The 24,015-nt window shown below is 41.6% G+C and overlaps 1 protein-coding gene across 2 annotated transcripts in view; it reads left to right on the plus strand.

Annotated features, from left to right (window-relative positions):
- The first annotated feature begins 394 nt into the window (after positions 1 to 394).
- Positions 395 to 24,015, plus strand: part of kcnab1a (potassium voltage-gated channel, shaker-related subfamily, beta member 1 a) — a 136,469-nt gene continuing 112,848 nt past the window's right edge. Inside the window, exon 1 of one of the 2 annotated variants that reach the window (XM_012874811.3) lies at positions 395 to 960. In XM_012874811.3, the coding sequence (XP_012730265.1) occupies positions 680 to 960 (281 nt within the window). In that variant the 5' untranslated portion in view covers positions 395 to 679. Of the gene's footprint in view, positions 961 to 7,619; positions 8,457 to 24,015 lie in introns of those variants that run through there. The other variant, XM_012874810.3, reaches the window with a different exon arrangement.

A 24,015-nucleotide genomic window follows, 5' to 3' on the forward strand; every position in this document is an offset into this window, starting at 1 on the left:
TACAGATGCTGATGAAATGTGTGTGTGCACCTCTGCTACGTTTGTGTGTCTTAATTATATTAAGTATCTAAGCTTCTGCTCCCACAGTTTTAATCACGTATTTAAATAAAAATGACTTTATTTGCACTTTTTACTGTTGTGCTTGTCAGAATCCTCTTGAGTTCATGCCGTTTATTTGTAGTAATAATGCCTGCTCTTATGTTTCAGTGTCATTTTAGCACTTGTGGCTGTTGTGCACAGGTATCATGTATGCAGCGTGTGTGTGTGTGGGAGCGAGCGAGTGAGTGAGTGAGTGCATGAATTGTTGACACCCTGGCATGTTTGGCTGCCTCCTTTTAGGTCTGAGCAGGCTGTGACGAGACAAGGAAACCAGGATCTAGTTTCAGGCTGGATGAGGCTATAAGAGAGCAGAGACAACGCTGCGCAGACAAAAAGACAGACAGTCAAAAGGCACTGGGAAGAATTCAGATCCAACAGACTTCAAATATAGGACAGCTCTGAAGACGGTAGCTGACAGACCACAGGATAGTCTAAAAGCTGTCAGACGGAGAACACAGCCCGAAACAAAAGTAGAACTCCGTCAGAAGACGACCGAGGTGAAACCCACCCCTGGAAATCTAGAGTTTCTTTTTGCTCACCTGAACCCCGCTTTTGAAGGGAAGGGTCAGCCTCTCGGGTCATGCTTGCTGCCCGGAGCAGCGGTGGGGGCGTCGGGGGCCCCGGCGGTGGACACCAGCCCCCAAACGTGCACCGAAAACAGTCGGTGGCCTCCCTCAGTGGGTCCAAAGCCCACCGAAGCAACTCCCAGGATGCGAAGCGCAATTCCTTCTCAGGGAAGAAGGTGGCGCAGCAGAGGCATAAAGCAGCGCTGATCAGAGAACTGGAGACCGGCTGGTACCTGCGAATGTTCGGACTGGGCAAAGAGGAAACGGTTGCACATAAGACTGGCATGCCCTACAGGTCAGTTAAAGACCCACTGAGTTTCTGTTTTCCATCTCTCGACAGCACTGATACCGCAATCAGTCAGATTCTGTGTGCAACTAACACGATTTTGGGCTGGGGACACGGTGTTATTTATAATGACACGTGCATCGCCTCCCCCCCTCTGTCCAATCATCCATGTTGGTGTTGTAAAAGTCATGCTGGTCATAATGACCTCCAGATTGCTCTGATGTCACCTGATCTGGCTATAATGTTATTAGCCTGCATCTGTCCTGCTGCATTTGGCTGTGTTGACATCTTGGACCACCATGGTGACAAAACATGTTGCGGCTGAAGTGACTGTTTTGATTCTTGCGTGTGTGTGACTGACCAAGATGAGTTGCTTTTCATAGTGTTTCCTCTCCATTCCTCATGGTGTCTGGTCTAAAATAGTTTTTTATACAAACAGTTTTAGTTTTTTGTTCCCCTTGTCTGACCCTCTGGTTTTGGCACATCTTTTTTTTGCCTATTCAAGTGCTTCATTTGTTTTTGTCCAATAATTCAAGCCTAAAACCCAGAAGTCATCCATTTATCGCCCTGCCTGTTCCCCTTTCTCTTCCTCGTTCCTCTTTGTTTACTCCTCTCTCTTAGTTTTGGCTTTTCCACTTTAAGTAAAAACAGGAACTGGTCTAGCAGTTCCAGGATACACAAGACTAATAAAGTGTCTCAAGTAGGCTATCATCCAATTAAAAAAAATCATCAGTTCTGTTACTGGAGTAAAAGATGTCCATTTTACTGTTTCTAAAAACTAGAGTTGCCTCAACAAGCGGTGAGTCCCTTTGGGAAGAAATTAACAACTTGTAGAAGATTGGATTCTCTAATAAACGGTGAATATTGTCCAACAATGCCATTACTTTAGAGCTGAAGAAAAATTTTATACTCAATTTAGGAGACACTTCATGATTGCTAGTTCTCCATCCATCCATCCATCCATCCATCCATCCATCCATCCATCCATCCTCCATCCATCCATCCATCCATCCATCCATCCATCCATCCATCCATCCATCCATCCATCCATCCATCCATCCACCTTCTCTGGGCTCATTCTGAAGCACTTCAGGCATCCCTTGGTCGATCTGATGTTCTTGCAGGCCGCTGTTCATGAAAAAACCTCCAAAGTGTTTGAACTTCCTGCACTCACTCCTCTTGTTCTTTTTTTAATAAAAGGAGATCCAAGAGTTCATTTTAAATTAAATTTTAATATAACTGAAAGAAAGCTAAGCTACTCCTTCTTTACACAAGGCTTTCAACATCATCCAAGAGCCCTGCTGACATGTTTGCGGCTACACGGCTCTCATAACCTTCATTTACAGGCTCATAAAAGGCTTAAGAGCTTCTCATGACAGGTGCAGGAGGAGGGTGAAGATGGTGTGATTATGTTTAGTATCTACGCTCTGGATGTGATGAGATTAATGGACCACCAATAAAAGGGACTACACAATGTGAACCCCTATCAGATTAGCAAGACCTTTGCGTTCCTGTCTGTACTGTATTACACACAGAAAACAGTCAGTTCTGATTACATTATTTCAGCTCAACCCCATTGTTCTGGTAAAGATTCAAGCTTCTTACAGTGAAACGTCTGATAACAGGTCATAAAACCTCTGCCCTTGTTTAACCACAACACATACCCACACTACCACAACCCCCCCCTCCCCACCACTCCAAACAGCACACCCTAACCCTACCTAACCTAAACCTAATTGACACTTTAGCACTAAACCTAACTCCTAGGCCAGAAAAAGTGAGGACCAAAAAAAAGAAGGTCCCCACTTTGCAAGTAAAATAAGCAAAACATGTTCTCACTTAGCCTCAAGTACAAGAACACACACACACACACACACACACACACACACACACACACACACACACACACACACACACACACACACACACACACACACACACACACACACACGCTGCCAGCTCTCCTCTCTGAGACCCTGACAGGGAAGCCAGACAGCACACGATGGCTGGATATCTTCCATCATCTGAATCAGAGCAATCGCTACAATCTTTGGTTAACCAGTGATTCTGCATAAAAACTGGAGCAGAACCATAGTGTCACCCAGGATTGTGTAACCCCCCCCAAGAATAACTCTCTCCCCCCCATTTAAATGCATCCCCCAACCCCCTGTAAAAGTGAACTTATGAACTGTCCCTGATTCTTGCTGTTGTTGACATTTAGGAAATATGAATAACATAGTCTGAGTGTTATATTTTCTCGTGCAGTGCACGTTTTGGATGTTCAGTAGCAGATTGTTGTTTTACACTGTAATTTATTCTTCTGAGGTTTAGTAATAGTTCTCCTACCCATAGCAAAAAAAAAAAAATGTCACATCCCAGCCAGCTTGTTGAAAAAAATTTAAATAAACTTTGAGCGTGTCGGAAAGTAACAGCTAGTCAGATGCACACTGTCTGTTTTGGACTGTCAGCATTTTGAAACAATGCAAACTGAACTCGTTCAGACCAATGGGATGGAAAACTATGGACATAAACAATCAACGATTTCATAGAAGACCATTGTTACATTTGGTGCATTTTTTTTTTCAGGCCAATAAAGTTTGGCTTTCTTTGTGGCATGCGTTAGTTTAGCTCAACTATTACAATTTTCAACAAAGTAGGAACTATTTCAAAAACCTCATGTTGATTTTTGAGCCGGTGCTCCTTCCTTAGCCGACTCCCTCTCTGTCGATGTGATTGTAAAACTTCCTTCACTGAGACAGGTTAGCTTTGTGGTTCCCATCATGGCTCGACTTTATGAGGGGATTATTTGTCAAGAATGAATGTTTGAAAAAAATCTTTGCTTTTTGTAAATTTTGTAAGAAGTTCCAGCACATATCGCGGTGAACGGAAGCTATTTGAAAACCAGCAACACGGCACCATGTCTAAGCCTGGGCCCCGAACATTTAGGATTTATTGACAGCAAGCTTTCAGCACTCGCTTCAAACCTTTGTATGAGTATTTTTCTGTGACTGCAATCCATCACCTCCTACTGGCCTGATATGGTTTCGATTATGGGTATGGGCGTCATGGTACGGTTCAATGCGTTTCTGGAAATGCAGAGATTACATGGCTATTTTTTTTAAAAGTACAAATCCAAAAGCATTTGTGGAAAAACTCTATTTCTGCTGATCTAAAAACATTAAAGTTCACGAGGACTCAGCTTTTAAATGTTGGACGCATCAAAAAATTTGTGTGGGTTGGGAAACCTAAACTAGTTGTGGCCCGGTGGCCCAGGCCGTACTAAAGCTGTCCATGGTTCCCAGGTTAGTTTTACCCATCCTAACCAATTTTGTTTCCTCCGAGAAGAGCATGTTTGGTAAGATGGTTGAACTTGGATCCTATTGTTTGTTACAACAGCATTATGATCCCAAACACACATCCAAATTGGTCTTGGAAGGCTAACATTATACCTCCTAAAAGACCTCATCGAACCGACCAACCTGAGTGTTAAAAACTAGAGGACTACTGAAAGGAGGGTCTGTGCTCTAAGCATGTGGTTTGCTCATGACTCGCGAAGGTATATTTAACCAAATAGATTAATTTGAGCTACAGTAAACCTGATTAAAATGAATCCCAAAAGCTGTACCCTACCCCGTGTCTTCAAAAGAAAGAATGTCCCTCACGCCCATGGGTGTATGTAAACCTCTGAGCAGAACTGCATGCTGGTGTTTTTTAGCTTTTATTTTGTTGACGCATGTTCTCAGTGGTTAAAATAGGCTGCTGCTAGTTGCACTTTCTGGCATCTGTCCAATTTCAACTTGGCCAGTCTGTCAGTGCAGCCAACAATATCGCTCGTCTACAAGGCAGCGGGATTAGGTTTCCTAATACCTTTGGCACCAGGTGTGACAATGCTGTGGAAACACGACTCTGCTCTACAGAGAATAGCAGCACATGTTCCTGTGGAACCTGTAGAAAGCGTGGAGTTGGTGCCAAGATTGGCACGTTTGACTCGTGTAGCAGCCCACGCTTTTAGACTTCTGTGTGCTAAATCCACCTGTCCAACAGTGAGTGAAATAATAGGATTTTTTAACCAAAGATTAACGTGATTTTTGTTCAAATTATTGCTGAGAGGTTCCTCAGCACCTCCTAAATGAAAATCAAATAAATCCTGTACTCAGTGTTTGGTTCCCAAGCCGTTTTTAGCTTGATATTTCTGCCTTTTTCTCTGCTCTCACTCCTCTTCATTAAGACTTTGACTGTTAATAAACAATGGGATTTAGCGGATAATGTAGGCCAACGCACTGGTGTTAAACAGGAGCAGGACGGTCCCTCAGGGCTGGAGACCGATCGGCTGCATAATTATTGAAGCCACCGAGTCATATGCCGTGGAGCAAAGCCTTGTTGTTCAAGTAGACAATGTGGAAACACATTTTCCTGACACGAAGTTAACAAAAGGCTCCTGTATCGCATCATACGTTTAATTTCTTCCACTATAAGGATGTCAAGAGGAACGGTTTGCTGTTCTATTTCCATCTCACTGTGGACACGAGATAATTGTCATGGAGTACAACGATTATAACAGGGATTCACTTGGGGGTGGGGGGTGGGGGGTGTGGGGGTTTTGAAAGATAGAAAGCGACAGCTAATTAGTCTCAAGGAGCGTGAAGCTGATTGTAAAAGCTCAGGGATGAAACGTGCGGAACAATAAGCGAAGACGGAGACAAACGGGACAGAAACCTGGCTGATCTAGGGCTGTAAAGCAGGGTTCAGTTTGTTGCTGGATAGTCCTCTTCATGGCCTCCCCCCACACAGCCTCTCTGCTCTGCCTTTTTTGGTGCTCTTGTCAGCAGCTCACCTATACATATGAGCTGCCCGAAGCCAAACACCGGCAGTCATAACAAAAAGTGAGGCAAAAAAAAGCATCGAATGGGACAGAGAGAGAGAGAGAGAGAGAGAGCACCAGGACATCAGCGTCCAGCAAATTCAATTCCTTTTTCTAATAATAAAGACTTTAGTTTTTGTTATCGAGCGCCCGAATGTGCACAGCCTCCACGTGTATGGATCCCACGTCTATAAATACATGCTAAACACACTTAGGCGTTGCATAAACTCAGCTGACATCGCTGACGCCTGGCTGGATCAGTTTTTCCATCGAACCCTGCTGGACAACAGACGCAGCCGCCCCTCCCTGCTACCTCCACCCGACCTCTCTGCCTAATTCTGCGTGCTCAGATGTGCATGCACACGCTTTCACCTTGGCAATGCCAAAAAAAACCTTTTGTAGTTTATAAATATCTGTGGTGCATGAAAAAAAAAAAACAAAAAAAAAAAAGGAAGCTTGGAGGCATAATGGGGGTCATGACTGAATAAATGCAAACTACTTTTATAACTGAGAAGGTTATAAAGACCTGAAATGTGAAACATTTTGGGTCCCAGTGACAGGGGACCTACACAGCTTTCATTGCTTTTCTAACACTGAATATACATTTAGAACAGATATCACGTCAACAGTAGTTTTACTTTATGGATGGATGGATGGATGATAAATGTACAGTATATGGGTGGAAGGGTTGATGTATAATTGATTAATGAATGGATGGCTGTTGGCAGGTTGGTTGGAATTATGGATGGACAAAAGTACAATAGATGGACAGAATGATGGAAGGATAAATAGATAGATGGATGATTGACGGCGTTGGAACCCTGTATTTTGGTCCTAAGAGTCAACTGTGTTTTCAGTTTTTAGATAATAAGTTTTGAGGCTGGATATAAACCTCTAGATATCCCGTGGAAAGCCATCGGCCTCTGAAACCAAAGCAGAAACATTGATTTAAACCGAAACAGACCACAAGTGAAGGCATCCATCATCTGCCTGTACGAGGGGATTTGTAGAGAGAGTGACAGAGTGTGTCCTAACGCAGATTTCCAGATATGGGAGAATGGCATTCATCTGCATTCCTGCAATCCACTGGAGGACCAGACGTGATGTCACTGGACGTTCTCAGGAGAGGACCAATAGTGTGTGTGTGTGTTTGCGTGAGTGTGTCTGCAAGCAAAGAGAAAGAAGGGGGGGGAAGCTCCCCCCGTTTTTATTTTGGTAGTTCACATTGTTAAAAAACATGTCCTCCAACAGGGTGAGACTGCATAACATGCTGCTGGCTGTGTGCAGCTGTGTGTGTTGGAGAGTTTATTTCAGGTGTTTATTATGGACAAAACTCTGGTACAGTTTGTTTAGGAGCTGGACAGAGAAGCAGAAAGAACGGCAGGGAATAAATGCGAGAAATGAATCAAATGGAATTTATTTATGCTGATGAAAAAAAACTTTTTAGACTCCCTGCACGGCATTTCCAAAGTTTGAAAAAAAGCAAATGGTACGAGAGAAACGTTGAGAGAGGAAGAGAGAGACGAGAGAGACGAGAAAGGAAACCAGGAGATGGGAATAAGAGCTTGTGACGTCGGGAATTCTGAGGGACAAAGGAAGGATGATGAGGAAAATGAGAATGGGAGAACGGATAAGAGGGAGATGGAGGAAAAACGGCTAAGAGGAGCGGGAGAGTAAAAGAAACCAATGGTGAGAGAGAGAACGGGGGGGAGAGATGGAGGGGGTAGGTGGAGGGAGGGGAGAAAAGTAACGTCCCAGATTCCCAGGGCCATTTAACAGCGAGCAAAAACCAAGCTGGGCTTATAATGTAGTCTGGCTGAGCAGGGGGCAAAGTGACAGCATGAGTGCATGTTTTGTGTGTGTGTGAGAGCGATGAGGGGGGGGGGGAGACGGGGTTATCTGCGAGTGCATGTTGCCACTCTGTGTCTACATGTGGGGTTTGTATGCAGACAACATATGTGGCCCAGTGCATGGAGATGTATAAGTAAGGAGAAAAAAAAAACTGTTTTCCCTGAGTGGACACGCTGCAGCCTGCACATTGACTGGACTCCATTCATTTTGTTGACTTTTTTCCCCCGATTTGGATTAATCTCGACTACTTTTTTTTTTTTACTTTCATTAAATTAGAAAATTCAAAAAAAAATTTCAGTTATTTTTATTTTTTATTTTTTTTTGGGATAGAAATCGTCTTCTGTTATGTTTTCATCCAAAGCTGATGCTCACCCCCCTCTTGGCTCCACGTAGCGCTGAGTGGGCGAGGGGCCTTCCTGGATTTACCGGCAGCTTAGATGCTTGTGGGCCACACTCGCAGCAGAAGGGAGAGACTGGGAGAGCAGACGAAGTGACAGAGCGCTGGGAAGATGTACCTGTACAAAGCCACGTGCCCGGACATCCCCAACCCCAAGCAGAAGAACTCCAGGGGTCAAGGTGGCGTCGGGGTCCTGGCTCAGGGGCTGGGTCAGGGGAGGCTGATCAAGCAGGTGTCCGTGGGGCCGGGCTCACGGTCTTATGCCCCTGTGATGCTGTGGACTACTGCGAACAAAGCCAACAACGCAGCGCAGCTCAAACAGCTGGAGGAGTTCCTTAACTTCCACTCGTTGTCTCTGCTCGACACGGTGAGGAGTCAGACCGGCATGGTCTACAGGTAACCCGCTCTTTTGCTGTCTGTTGTACCTGGATTTAACTGTGTGTAGGGTGGGGCCAGAGGATGTATAAGATTTACTATCTCCAACCAAAACACATCAGATATTAATAAGTTTGAAGGAAACGTGTGCAGAGAGAGAATCGGCCGTCGTCGCTGCATTTGTTTCACGTACTGTAATGACCTTTCAACACTTACAGTATGTATGCAGCCACAACACGACACGCTGACCGATGATTTCCCTCTAAAACCTGACCGCTGTGTCTGCATCAGTACTTTAATCTTATTTTGCATGATGGTTATTAATAGTTAGAATTAGAGAGAACATAGTTTTGTATTGTTTTTCTGCTGCAAACACTCACATTGACACAAACTTAAACTTAAATCAAAATGCAAATCAAACATTAAAGTACTTAAAATGCTTTTCTCTATTATATACATAGAAATTCATACTACATTGCATCAAACATCCCCTGCCTTTTCTTTTTTCACATCAGGTTCAGCTGCCCTGTGTTGTCGATACTCCACAGAAGCATGCCTTTAAACATAATACCTACGCTGTGGCTCAAATCTTGCATTTTAAGAGCCAGAGGTTGCATAATGGGCGTCATAATCGACTGTAATCAGAATGAGAGTTCGTCGTGTCTGTGAGCAGACGCCATGGTGCTAGTGAGCCGTTTGAGTGAGTGTGACTGGGACGCTGCGGATCGCTGCTCGGCCCCTCAGGCGAGGAGGCAGCATGCAGCCGCCTTGCACACGCCGAATTGTCTTTGGTAGGATGGAAAGGAAGAGTGATTTCCTCTTTTATGACTCGCCCCTTATACTTAATTCACTCTACATCACAATGAACAGAAAAAGTTAGAAAAAAATTTAAGTTTTCTTTTAAATCTACCCGTGGAAACAGTGCGCTTGCGTTTGCAGGGGTTCTGTGCTCTGTGGTTTTAAAAATGTACCGGTGTTTTCTATTTGGAGAGGCTGCCGGCTTAACTTTTCCATAAATGACCGAATGTTTTGGTCATTTGAACAGTCCGTTCATCCCCCAGGGCTTTCTCTCAATTCTCTGCCTAATTCTGCCGACATACTTGAACGTGCTACAGCGGGTGTAATAATAACTCTGTGATTCTGTAGTTGTGCTGGCCTAAAAAAACTGGCAGCTGTTTCCATTAATGAGCAAAGAAAGGAAGGACATCTCACGCTGGATCACCCTGGTTATGGGAGCCCATGCATTGCAGATTTTCCTGCAAGAACTATGAACTGTGTGCCTTAACATTTGGGTTTATTACCATATCAGACTAACAAAACTGTCATAAATAAGTGAGGATCATTGCGAAAGACCACTGTGCGACAGAAAGAGTCCCACTGAACAGGAACGTTACATAATATACAACTCAATTACTTTTTTCTTCAGAGATACATAACAAAATATAAGATTAGCATCAACGTGTCAACATTTCTTAACCAAGAACAGAACATTTGATATAGTTTCCTTGTGTCTTTTTTTTATTTTTATTTTTTTACATGTTGGTATAATAAGAAAACTCTTCATTCTGCTATGATTTGTGGTTTCGTTGTCATATCCCAGGAGCATTTGTCGTCACCATCTGTCCTTTCAGATCCTTCTGAATGTGGCCCTGGATGCCAGCTATTTGATTGGTCGGCCTGTCAGCTCAGGTCACTAGCCTGCAGTCAGCTGCTTAACGCACATGTTGCTACTAGCTATGCAACTGTGGTTTTAAAACACATTATTTCAAAAATAGCAATGGTTGACACTCCACTCCACTCCACCCACTCCACGGCCTTCGCTCTGCTTGCCCCTTCGTCTTATTAAAGAGCTTGTCTCAGGTGCAACGGGTCCATGAGGGAAACCTAGATATCCTTTTGTACGTGGCTCTCCTCCTAGTCAGACTTACCCAGAAGAACGTCCAAAGGCACTGCAAAAACTGAACTAAAAATTTAAAACTGACTTGAAATGAGTGTATTTATCTGTGATTTGAGCAGGTAAATAAGATGAGTTGCCAATGGAATGAGATTTTTGCACTTAAAATAGGAACAACTCATCTCTATCATCTTATTTCAAGTGCAGTATATCTAATTATCTTATTTTAGCGGTCAAAGTACTCACTCCATCAGCAGATAATCTTATTTACCTGCTCAAATCAAGGACAAACGCACTAATTTCAAGACGTTTTTTTTTACTTATTTTTAGTTCTGTTTTTGCAGTGGGGTGGTGTCTATTTTGTTGCATGGAGAAACATTTCTATCCAAATGTGTCTTTCTTCTAAGCGAGGGGAAAAGGTTTAACTTTCTTTCAGCCGGTTGCTGGCAGTGCCCAGCAACAGAGATGGTGACGTGGCACTTGTCTTCAAATACTCAGATAAAACTCCGGTTTGACACTTTTTTCCTGCCATCTCCAGATGGTAGAAACGGTATAAAACGGTAACTTTTAAAAACCAGACACTTTCACCTCTCTACTTATATTTATACCCAAACTTCACCGGAAAAGCCTCCATATACCAAAAACCTTTCTTCCAGATGTGACGCGCTTCGCTTTTTGCTTTCTTAACTTATTTCTTTTGCGGAAACAGAACAACATAAGAGCAAGCAAAGCAATCATAATCAAGATTTGTGCCCTTTTGTCCCATTTTTTTTTTAAATCCCCTAAAAATGACGTACTTGCTCCCTTTTCTAGGTGTTACAGGTGTGAAAGAGCCTTCTCGCACGTTCACTTTGCTGTCAGCGGCCACGCTGCGAGCCGTGAAGACAGTTGGCTGTTGCTCAGTTCAGAGCCCATGCATTAAACATTTCCTCGAGGCTGACTTGGCCCGTGTTAATACTAATTATCTAATGATGAGGACCAGATACTGTTGCTGTGTGCAATCCTTAGTGAAGCGTTTTTTTTTTTTACCAGAGAGCGCATATTAAAATAAAAGCTCCAGAAATCGATTCTGACAGCCAGCCGGCCCGTGTACGTGTCGTTCCTGAACACCCAGCAAGGGCTCACTCTGCTCCTTCACTTTGTCTGGATTCTCATTTTCTCCCTCTGCAGGAAATAAGATGCAGCTCTTACGGTTTCCTGTGACATTTCGTTACAATATGTCCGTTATTTTTATTAACTTGTAGAACATAGTGCAGTGCCTGATATGCCTTGTTTTGTAAAACAACTAAGCAAAGAAAAAAAAAGCAGACTTTCTAGTAAAACACACACAAAAAGCAGAAACCTTGCACATCCCCTTTTAACCTAAATGCCAGTGAGGCAAAAGCACTCTGCAGATTTTTGATTACTCTCACTGAATTAAAGGGCATCAATACAATCAGCCAAGTGGAAAGATTAATCAAAAGGCCATGATATTGTTGGATAATGAGAGGAGTGCAGGGCGGGATGAGGAAGTCAAGAGGCACACAGGCCTCTAGGGGGCAGGCAGACATATTTTCAGACATATGCTTTGTGTGCTTTTGTGTGTATGTATCAACGAGCACTTAGGTTACTGAGGTTGTGGGAGCTGTGCACACACACGGCGAGGGGGTCATCATAAAATGATGTGTTTAAATCTTTAGATTGTACTGCCAAAACCTGATTTGATTGGAATTGACTGAAATCCAACGAAACGTCCTCTGTGAAGTGATATAGTGTGTGTGTGTGTGTGTGTGTGTGTGTGTGTGTGTGTGATTCTCCGACCTTCTGAATCCTTCTCAATCCCTGTGATTAAATGAGCTAAGCCTGCTTCTAGACAGCAATTTAGAGGTGACGGAGTTGATGCCCCAACAGTTGCTTCCTCCCTCGCCTGTCACTCATCCACATGCCTGTCTTTGCTGAAACATGCAGCGTTACTGCGCCGGCAACTATTCTTGTCGTCAGAATTTATCTTGCTGAAAAGTAAACGTTAAGCTATAATGAGAATTTCCAATAAAATACCGTCGGCGTGTCTTTTTGTTCCTCAGCTGTCAGATTTAGTCTTTGTTTCTTTACCTCTTTTAATGAAAAAGCTTCTGATGTCACTTTGAATCACAGACCTCTGGGAAACTTATTCTCTCTCGCTAAAAGTTAACATGAGCCTGTTGCCCTCCAGTAAACCGGGTGGCGTTAAAACTATAGTTGACAGGATGATCTGACGGATGTCAGAGGAAGTAAATCCAAAAATTAAACTAAAACCACATTTTCTGGCTCAGCGACGTGGATTTGTAACTGCAGTAAATCAGAAACACTTGTTTTAGCAGGAAAAACTGGATCAGCTTAGTCAAGGAGTCTTTTTTTGACACCCTAAACTGACAAAAAAGTCTGTCAGAGATATTAAAGGGTTAGGCTTCAGATGTGTTAAATTATTTTTTTTACAGCTAAAACCGTGAGCACATCAGTGGCTGTAAGGAGAACCCACCCGTTCTTACCAATGCCGTAACCCTTTGTTAGGAATTAACCGTACCGTGTTCCCGTCCTCCCAGGTTCTTTAGTTGTAAAAAGTGGTCTTCTCTATTGTAGACTTATTTAGTAATAAAGAGACTCTTGAAAGTCTCGTTATTACTACATAATAATAATACATAATGCAGAGGCATGTTTACACAGTACTGGACTTTCATACATAAAACCATGCCGGCAGGTCAAGATCCGGAAGCGAGAGAGTGCCAAACTCTGTTACATCAGCTTATATAGATCAGCAAATACCTGCTCCAGGATTGGTTGATTCTTTTGGGATAGGTGTCACTGTTAGCCTGGATCCAGGGATACCCACGTGTCCATTCTGCCCTGAGATAATTGTCCATTTGTTTATGCATGCCCCATGTGTGACGTCCTTGGCATCGTGAGTTCTCTGCTGCTTCCCTGTTAGCTGCCTTCTGCAGCTCCTGCCTCTGTGATCAAGCAATTCAACACAGCTTTTCACAATATTCACATGTTCTGAGACGCTGACTTTAAGGTTTCCATTGTCTGTAAGCCTTAATCATCCTAACTACAAGGAATAAAGGCTTGAAATATTTCACTTCATATCTAATAAAGTCTAATAGAGTTTCACTTTCTGAGATGAGTGACTAAAAGTGTTTAGTGCTTTTTCACCATATCTTTTTAGGTGTATCTGTACAGTGTCCCGTAAACAACCTGAGTGCTAAAAGCCTGATTTGTTGTACCTGCTAATGGTTCTGTAATGTTGTTTTTTGTTTTGTTTTTCTTCAAGCTGATAGTACTTATACAGGAAATAAGCAGAGAAAGAAGGGACAAGACACATTCAGAGATTCATTTTTTAAAACCTTGATTATTTTAATGTTCCATCCATTTTCCAACACGCTTATCCCTATTGCCGTCGCGAGGGGTGCTGGTGTCTATCTCCAGCTGTCAATGGGTGAGAGGCGGGGTTCACCCTGGACAGGTCGCCAGTCTATCGCAATTTTAATGTATATGTTATGTTAAATAAAGGTAGAGCAAAATGGGGGAAATATACAGTACCTAATTATGCCTACTCCCAATTGCCTAACAGAAAAAGAGCATAAAAACAATACAACAAGCTCTAGTATTGTATATTTGGGTTTTTGTAAATTTGCCCCTGGTGTCAAACAGAGCACACAAAAAAACTTGCTTCTGTTACTTATTATATGCGTAGACCATTATAGCTTTTCCAGTTTCTTGGTGGCTGCTTCATGTTGAACTTTAGTATAGGAGAACTTGAGCTCAATCCCTGAAAAAAAAATCTAAATTTTCTCCCAGTTTAAACTTGGATATAGAGTGTGTGATTTAATTAGCCTGTTTTAAAGAGTTTACAGTTAGGTTCAGCTAAGAAAACTTTACTAGGATGCTCTTTCTACAAATGCGTCAGTGCCTGCGGCTGCATGTGTTTGACATTCTGCTGCAGATCACTACACTGGTAGGCAATGCCACCACACAGGTCTGTGCAAACTCTCTGCTTCATATTAATCAACTTTTCCTCTCCATGGCTGTCTGACTGGACAGATCGTGTTGAGATGAAGCAATTTTGATTTCCCAATCATGGGATTGGTTTGCCGTTCAGTCCCTAACCCTCAGAGGTGAAGGAAGATGCGACTAAATCTTGTAGCTATTATCAATGTCTATATTTGCTTCTCTAGTTGGAAAAAGCATAGTATAAATTAAAGGTGACTTTATATATTACTCAGAATGCAGTTAAAAAGTGGGAAAGCAGTTGCTCCACTCACTCCAATGCCCAGGCGCTCATTGTGATGTATATATAAAGTGTGTGTAATGTTCTTAATATATCCTTGTTATGCGTGTTGAATGAGTATTGGGACGAAGGAAATTCCTTGTTAATGTCAGTTCAAGCGCTTCCATGTCATGAGCGTCGTTTTCTTTTCTTGTTTAAAGATGTGATTTGTTCTTACACATGACCTGATCTTTGTGCAGCTGTTGCATTCAGGTTGGCATAAAGGACGGGTTCTGCACTGCCTTTGATGCTACTCTTCCCAGACGCAAAACTTAAACAACCCAAACCCATGCAATGCACCAACATCATGAGAGAAAAAAATTTATTCAGATCCAACAAGGGCGAGTCCACAAGCCAGCGGCAGCATGTAAGGCACCGTCGGACAGCAGTGGAGGCAGAGGAAGTGACAGAGGACGAGGCCGAGTCTCCTGCTAAGTCAGCCACTTCTGGCATTCAGCAGGGATTAGCGGAGACAGAGTGTTTGCATTGCATAGTATGGGATCGTGACGCGTTGCAGGCGCATCACTGCTCTGTAGCATTCATAGCAGTAAGGAAACTGCTGCTGTTATTTTTTTTAACACAGCCAATAGAAATACAGACAAGGCAGATATGAGAATGTGTAATGTGTTAGAATTGTAAACCCTTTATTGGCAAATACATAGCTGTATCTGACTTTCGGTGTTCAGGAAAATAATATGCAGCTTGAGTCGTACGAGTTCCTATGTCTATTTTTTGCCACAGACAGCTGCAAGCTTTTCCTCGCTGCACTGTGTACGGTTAAAGGTTTCGTGCTCAGCTCCCCGTGTACATTAGGGGAAGCTGATGTATCTTCATTTATCACTCTGCCAGACAGACGGAAAACCCCAAACAACAAAGTCTAAAGGGTCGATTGCTTCACCTAGCTGTGGTGTGGAGGAACTTGACTGGCCTGCACAGAGCCGTGACCTCAACCCAAGAGAGCAGCTTTGGGATAAATTAGAGTGGAGACCGTGAGCCAGGCTTTGGAGTCTAACATCAGTGTCTGACCTCACAAACGTGCTTCCTTGTGGTGCCTCCCAGAACGCCTTCCCTGAAAGGTAGAGACATCATATTAAGAGTATAAGGTCACTCAATTTCCTGTATTTGAAGTTAGAGGAGGAAATGCATTTGGTTGTATAGCGTGTATATATATATATATATATATATATATATATATATATATATATATATATATATATATATATATATATATATATATATATATATATATACCATATTTTTGGCCAGTCTATAATTTGTGACCAGCAGCAGATATAATCTTGTCTACTATGTTCTGTTGCATCTCAGTTTCATTTCCTTTGCTGTCCTATTATAGGTGTTGTGAGCAGCTTTTTTTTTTTATTATTGTTCCTTGAAGGCTATCATGGGTGCCAGATCATAGTTGGCAGGCTTCTGAGGGAGGGAGAAAGAGCATGAGTGAGCACACACTAAGAGCGACACTTGAAGCTTGGACGCACAAACGTCCACATCATCCTTTATTCATCTTGGAAAACGAGTGAATATTTAACAGAAGTACTGGCGTCCTTTTTGAATACTTAATTGCTCAGACAGACACAGAAACCTACATTTGAGTGGCACACGTGTGTGCAGGTTGGCTTCTAGTTGCATGTGCACATTACATACGCTTGAGTCACTAATTCAAAACACATTTAACTGTTTTTGGTCAACCAAGGCAAATAAAAAAACAACAACAAAAAACGTAGATGTGTGTATTTTTGTCTGAGTCCAAACGACAGAAATGTAAAGAAGCAGATTGCACTGTAAGTAAACCAGTGTAGGGTGATGTCTTGTATAAATACAGGTGGGTGTGTTAAAGCGTGAAGGGCTTTACACAAAGGCCATAAGATCAACCTGGATCCTGTGACACCTGTCGCTTGAATACAAGTGATAAATTACCCTGGACTAAGAGACAGAGAGCACCACCTTCTGCTTTGTAACTGGAAAAATTGTTATTTAAAATCTCTATTAACCATTATCATGCTATTCCTTCATCAAAATCATGCCAAAGTGGCCTTTTGCTTAATTCATGCATGCTTGAGTAATCCTCATGATTACGTCTACGTAGAGTGGTCATTACCCAAACCCCTCTAGGAAGCCCCTACCTTGACCGCGCCGCTCACCCAACGACTGGTGATGTGAGGCAGAGCGCAATCTTTCTTTCTACATTATTTGAAACATTTGTTACAAATAAGTGCGGTGAGCAAAAGAGTTCAGCCCCCTTTTCTCTGAGTGCAACCCATTGCCTTCAGTCGTTGCCTGATGATTGCTGATGATGACTGAACAGAGTCCACCTGTGTGTGTGATCTAGTCTCAGTGCAGATGCAGCTGCTCTGTGATGGCCTCAAAGTTGGTTCAGAAAATATTGGGGAGGAAACGGCATCATGAAGTCCAAGGAACACACCAGGCAGCTTCTGATTTACAACTTAGCTTTAAATTAGCTTTTTAAATTCATATATGTGTAGCTCTGGTGTATCCTGTCTGTTATTTGTCCACAGTTGCACCCAGATTTCCCCATTAGGACAATAAAAGTATATTTATTCTATGATGAGGAAGAAAAAAGGTGGTCCAAATCAAAATAAGTCAGCCTTTTTTTTAACAGCAATAAGGTGCATAGCTAACTCTATTCTGAAATCAATCACTCGAGTAGCGAAAATGGAGGTGCCTGCAGCATTTAGCCCGCCACAAATGCAGTGCGAGTATTTACAGACAAAAACACGTGACAACACAGCAGTACTGTTATCAGAAGAGACAGCCATTTGCAAGCTGGGTCTCCTCCAGGTGTGCTTCTATGCTTCATTCAGTTAAACACACTGAGCTGGGATTTTTGTGTACCGTTTACCTCCTAATAATCAGTTTGAAATTGAGAACCGTTGATCTAGTACAAGAACAATTCCTGTCTAAGAGAGACTAAAACTAGCAGTGTTTCTAAGTCTAAGTAGACCAGGTAATAAGAAAAAACAGGAATATTTAACTTCCAACAAAAAAGACAAAAGGAATCAGCTATGAATCTCTGTGAATGTGAAAAAAAAACCATCAATAGTGCTGTCATAATATAAATGTGACTGTGGTTAGATGCTTTCATTTTGCCACCAAGACAAAGTCACAATATGTCACATATGTGCCCTTACATCTTATGAGCACAAGATTTAAAAATGTAAGATTTTGTCAGTAAAAGTAATACAAAAAAAAAATGGAATATAAAACAAATTAGGGATAATACTGGGTTACTGTATGGGAGGTGAAGTTTTAAATGAGAGGGATTCACTTTTTGGATCAAAGTGTATAACATTGTTGAAATGTTACCTCAAGGTAGGTTTTTTTGACCAACAAGGTCTAGGGAGGCTTATGATATTAAAATGCAAGTTAAAAAAAGCATCTCTCACTACTCGACTGAGATGAAAACTGCTGTTTTCATTGTATTTGGGATTTAATGTTAGATTTTTGTTTAAAAAAAGAAGAAAGTAGTGTCTTAATAGGACATAAAGATCAGTTTCTACAGCACTGCAGAAGTCAGTCAAAGGTCTCTGGTTCATTGCATATGAAGTGGGCTAATTCACCTTCTTTACAGAACTCCAGTAGTCAATAAATCAGCTTTGCGCTTTAAACAAAATACGGTCAAACCCTCAGCACAGCTACCAGTCCAGAAAATGCACATAGCTTTGGTGCTTCACATGGCGGCAGCGCGAGCTGACTGCTTGAATCAATAGGGCATCAGCGTGCCTTATTGACACGTTCATTCAGGAATAGTGCCAGGCAGCTGTCACTGTGGATCACTGCCTGGATGACCAGTCTCCGATGCTCTCACAGCGTACAGAGGGTCTTCTCTCTAAAAGCGTGAGCGACCTACTCTAAGACTCGGATGATCAGAGTGTGATTTCCTAAGTAAACAAGACAACATTGTCAACGCGGTTCAGCTTGATCCAGTGTCTTTTTAGGCTCCTTTAGGTTCTTTCTTCCTGCCCAGGTCTCAGGATATCACTACTTGCTCCTCCCGTTCTAGTATTTGTCCATTATTGATGAGCACAGATAACGTGTTCTTCAGAAGGCCGATCTCTCCTTGAGTCTCAATGAGGTTGTATAAGGATAACACCCCTGCAGAGCTTCATCTTACCCTCCCACATGTAGCAGGAGACGGCGCCTGGCCACGCTCTGCTTTGTGATCATTACTCTCTCAGACACACACACACACACACACACACACACACACACACACACACACACACACACACACACACACACACACACACACACACACACTCTAAGTCTATTAAGTGCTGTTCAAGGTGACTGTCGTTTCTGGCGGAGCTGAAGCACCACGGCTCTAAACGACATCCTGTGATGTCTGAGGCTATAGGAAACATCCCTATCTATAAGTGTGTGTTTAAAATGTAAGGCCTACCTCTGTTCTGTTTCATTATTGTTTTACACCATGGCTTTACTGTGATAAGTGCATGAAGGCCTTCGGGGGGGCTTGAGATTCTCTGGATCAGTGAGGTACAATTACAGGAAAACGAAGGAAGCAAACGAGGGTCCTGAGAGACTAGAAAGGAGATCAAAAGAGAGAAGCAAAGTGAAAAAAGCCAGAAGGTGTGTTTATAATGTACTTTGTAGTGTTCAACCTTCCTGTTGCCACAAGGGGGCGCTGTGGACCCACTTAATTTGCCGAAATTGGACCTATTTGTGTGTGTAAAGGATAATTTTTTTCCCCTGTAGTTTGAAAATGTGAGCCTTTTACTCCTGACGCCTCAGTGTGAACCGATGAAACTGGAGCTTCACATCTTTATGGGGGCTGCAGCATCATGTACTTCTCCGCTCTTTTATTTATGTGTGTCATAATAGCAGGCTCCGTCAGAAATGCTTAAAGTCAGTTATTCTTACTATGACACAGCCCTCTTCTCTGTGCGTTGTTTGCCAGGAGGAGAAGGGATGTTTGACCAAAGCCAGATGTGCTCCTGTAAGGTTGGAATCGGGTGAAGAGTCGAAACAAATACTTTGAAAAGTGACCTTGGAGAACTTTAATATTATTTCCAACAAAGCACCTCTGGAAAAGTTTCTTTCCACTGCAATGTTCCCGTGTTGCCCTTATTTCAACTAAACTCACTTCTTCTCCCCCTGCTCCTCAACTTCCCGCTGTTGTCTCTTTGCTTTAATATTACCTTACCCCTGATACCTGCTTATTCTTTTGTCCTTCCTCCTTCTTTCGCTCTTTTAAGATTGTTCCTTTAGTGCATTCAGTAATTTTACCAATTTATTCATGTTTTTTGGGCAGTCCTGCCCATAAGGAATAGGTTCTGCTGACTTCATTCCTCTTATTCACAGCTCTAAGCCAATACAGCAATGCAATTGTTTAAAGTTGTTTTTCTTCCAGATCAGCAATTTTCTTCACTGGCTTTTGTGTCCATGATTGTTTCTTCTTAGATTTTTGTATTGAATTAGAAGAGCCTGGACCATAGAGAGAGGGCGTGAGAATACACAGGGTAAAATGCTGACCTTGCTATAAGGGCAACCTTCACTTCTGATCAGAGGCTTAGATCCTGTCATCTTTGGAAAGAATGTGATAATATTTCAAGCTTTGGGCATTTCTAATATTTTTTCCTAGGTGGAATTACTGTAGAATAATAATAAAAAAAAACTTCAAGGATATTTAAAAACAGCATTTAAGAGCACATTTAAATTTATTGTTTATGTTCTCTGATCCTCAAGGGTCAAACTTTAACATAACGTTGAAATAAAATGCAGTTAAATGTCCATTAGCAAACTGCAGAGTAACGAGACATTTTTTGTGGTCATCAACAAGGTTCTTTCATACGTCTGGCTTGATATTTGACCAGTCTTGTTAAGAAAAAAGAAGTTAGAGCTCATTTAAACATGTTAGTTTCCTAGAACAGACTTGTCTTTTATGCTAAGTCCTTGAATTTTAAATAGGGTTCAGATCTGACCCATCACCCAGAAACTTAATATTAAGCTTTGTTCCTGTTGCAGACAGAATTAGGAAATTCGGATTTCTGATCAGAAGAATCAACCAGAACGGACGCTAAAGTTGGACTTCCCCCTCGGAAAGTCAAAGACATTTTTTTTAAGGCTGATCCAACATGGCAAGCTTCTCGCATCAACAACAGTACGCCGTGATGAAAACCCGTTTACCTTGCAAGACACAGTTGTAAGAGCGGTGTCACATGCAGCAGCTGCAACTCTTAACCGAACAAATTAAAAGTGGCGTTTGTATGCGGAAAGAACAGCTTTAAATGCCGTTCGTAAGAGGTGCTACGAACCAAACATCTGCTTTCCTGGCCGTCGCCATATTGGAATCCCGGCTTCTCTGTTTGCTTTGCTTTTACACAATTTCCAGCTCTTTGTTTTGGTTTCTGAAGGAAATGGAACGCAGCGTTAGCCTGCTTTGTCATTTCCAGAACCAGTCTAGAAGTGTGCTCTCAGGACAGTCAACTATATCCATATAACCACCCATCTAGCTGTTGATTTTTTAAAGTTGAATAATCTGGTGGCAGTTCTTGTTTTTAATTATTCGGTTTACTTTGTGCCCACAGCATAACCCTGCCACCACCGTGCTTAACAGCTGGTACAGTATTCTGTGGTACAAAAGAATCGTCCTGACTCCTTCAAAGAAATCATTGTGTCCAGACAGCTCCGTCCCTGTCTCTTGGGCCATGTGGGCTGCTACAGATTTCAGTCAGGACTTTCACCCATTTGGGTGACCCAACAGGGCAACTATGCCGCCACATATCAAAATAATGAAAATGAAATAGACAAAGCAGACTATTGATGATGCTTTTGGGGTAGGCCTTGATGAGGTGCAGACCATAAACCTGTTAAAAAAGTGTCTGGACCATGTGCCATGTTTGCTGAGGAAAGTGGTGAAATACGTGGACAAAACTATGCCAGATAAATAAAATCTATATATAAAAAACAGGTTGAGGTGCAACTTTGAAGAGACCAAGCGTTAAATGAGGGTGTATGTATATCTTTAGGCCTATATGAATAATTATAACCCTGCTATAACATAATTTAAAAGAATTTAAACACTTTATGAAAATCTTTTACGTGAATATAGAGTGGACTGTTTCATGCTTTCTGAGTTTTCTAACATTATATAAAATGATTATTTCGCTGTCAAAACATGCGCTAATGAAAGCAATCTATGTGGTTTCCAAACAGACTCGTTCGATAATTCCTGCGGGGTCAGTTGCTCGTTGCACAGAAAATTAATTGTTTAGGATGCGGTGCAGAAATTCCTTGTCAGCAAAAGAAAGTGATGAAATCCCTCATATATGAGCATGCAGGCATGAGCATACGCTAGCAAAATGCAATCATTTTGAAGGATTTAGACTAAAGCATTTTATTAAAAACCCAAACACTAAACAGAATTATAGTTTTTGTATCATATGACAAGCACAGAAAGAAACATTTGTGACTGACACATAATTTGGTTTTATTTGGACTTACAAATAATAAAAGAACATTTAATTTTAGATCTCAAAAGGTATGTTAGTGTTAAACTCAATACAACAATTACCCTTTTATGCCCTGTGCCAAAATGTCTAAACAATACCAACGGGAAGTGTCATCAAAATGTCCCGAGCCAGCCGACTATAAGCAAGACTGCAATAGATGATTACCGCTTTATTTGTAGCATTATAGCTTAGTGCAGCAGTTACTTTTATTAAACTAAAACATCAGTTAAAGTACAACCCAAAACTATTCATACTTCTTTTAGATTTAGGTAAAATTTTATATTTTAATTTTGTCCAACATTATTGGTTTGGAGTGGCATGAATCCAAATGAGAGTTTTTGGAGGAAGTTCAGGGTGATGGCAAGGAGTCCCTCCAACCTCAAAGACTTGGAGCTCATCACCAAACATGAATCGTAGAAAATGCCAGCGGAAACATGGAAACACTCCCAAGTCCACACTATAATACGAGTGAACGTTTTTCCATTCGTTATTGATGAGGGTAACAATTATTTGTGAAGACATCTTTACTCAAATGTCAATAAAAACGGTTAAAATACGTTTTTCAAAACTGCTACTCTTATCACATTTATATCTCGTTTACATTATCTTTTGAGAAATACCTGTCCCATTTCCTATCAGAAATTAATTTTTTGTTGTTGAATGAAAATCCTTTGAAATCTAAATCTGCCACGGCGTATAAGTCATTATGGGCACGAGGGTAAGTACAGTCTCTATATTGACATTTATACCACACACTTTCATTTTAGCAATTGTTATAGCCACAGTGAAGTCCCCATTAGAAGAGTTAAGTGGTTTGTAGAGATGTTAGGCCTCTCCCCCTCCTCATTACTTTCCCCCCTTTCCATTATTATCAAGTGTATTCTTATTAACACATCATGATTTCATTAGTAAAGCTAATTTTTTTTTTTCCTGCAAAGAGTGCTGGGGAATTAATTAAAACTGCAGGATGATTATTTCAAAAAGGCCTGTCACCAAAAAGTGTACTACAAAACAGATAGGTCAGTACGGCATTGTGATGCTTTAAATTTAGAGTGCTAAATATAGATATCTTTATAATTTTCCCTCTCACCGTGAATGAGAGATGTAACACAGCTGTCATTTAACTGTAGAATAAACACATTTTGATTAAAGAGAAATTAATCTTCACCATAAAATGCTTTTTTGGCAGGTTTGCGGACAATAAAAGTAAGCCCAGCAAATATAGACAGCAATGTACACATATTTAGCTCTTTTAAATATTTCCATGTTAGATAAACAGAAAAACATTAAGTAGATCCAATTGTCTGTAATAAATGCAGTTAATACTTTGTTCAACCCAACAGCTGCCTCCAACAGCTTTGCATCTCCTTGGTGTTCGTCTCTATGCCACTTGTTATTAGAGACTGAAACTAATTTTTCTTTGCTCGATCTCAGTCAGATTGGATGGAGAGCAGCCATTTTCAAGTCCTGTGACAGATTTCCAATAAGGTTCAGTTCTGGACTTTAACAGGTCCATTCTGTCACATGAATAATTTGATGTGAACCACTCCATAGCTGTTTTTAATGTATGTTTAGGGTTGTTGTCATCTAGCAGGTTTTCTTTTCAGTTTAGCATGTTTCTAGCTTATCCATCTTCCCGTTAACTCTCCTCAGATTCCCTGTCTTTGCTGAAGAATTGCCGTCCTAATGCCAAAGACAGCCCAACAGTTTTTACTTTCAAAAGTGGAGCATTACTGTTTTTGCCATAGTGCTCTGCTTCAGGGGCGGTTCTAGACAGGGGCCAACAGGGGCCCATGCCCCTGTAGAAATGGTCCTGGCCCCTGTTATGGCCCCTGTACTAAAGACATAAGATTAAATACACTTCTCATAATTATTTGCAATGGCAAAGAAACCATA

The sequence above is a fragment of the Fundulus heteroclitus genome, chromosome 18, assembly GCF_011125445.2.
Source record: "Fundulus heteroclitus isolate FHET01 chromosome 18, MU-UCD_Fhet_4.1, whole genome shotgun sequence".
NCBI lineage: Eukaryota > Metazoa > Chordata > Actinopteri > Cyprinodontiformes > Fundulidae > Fundulus > Fundulus heteroclitus.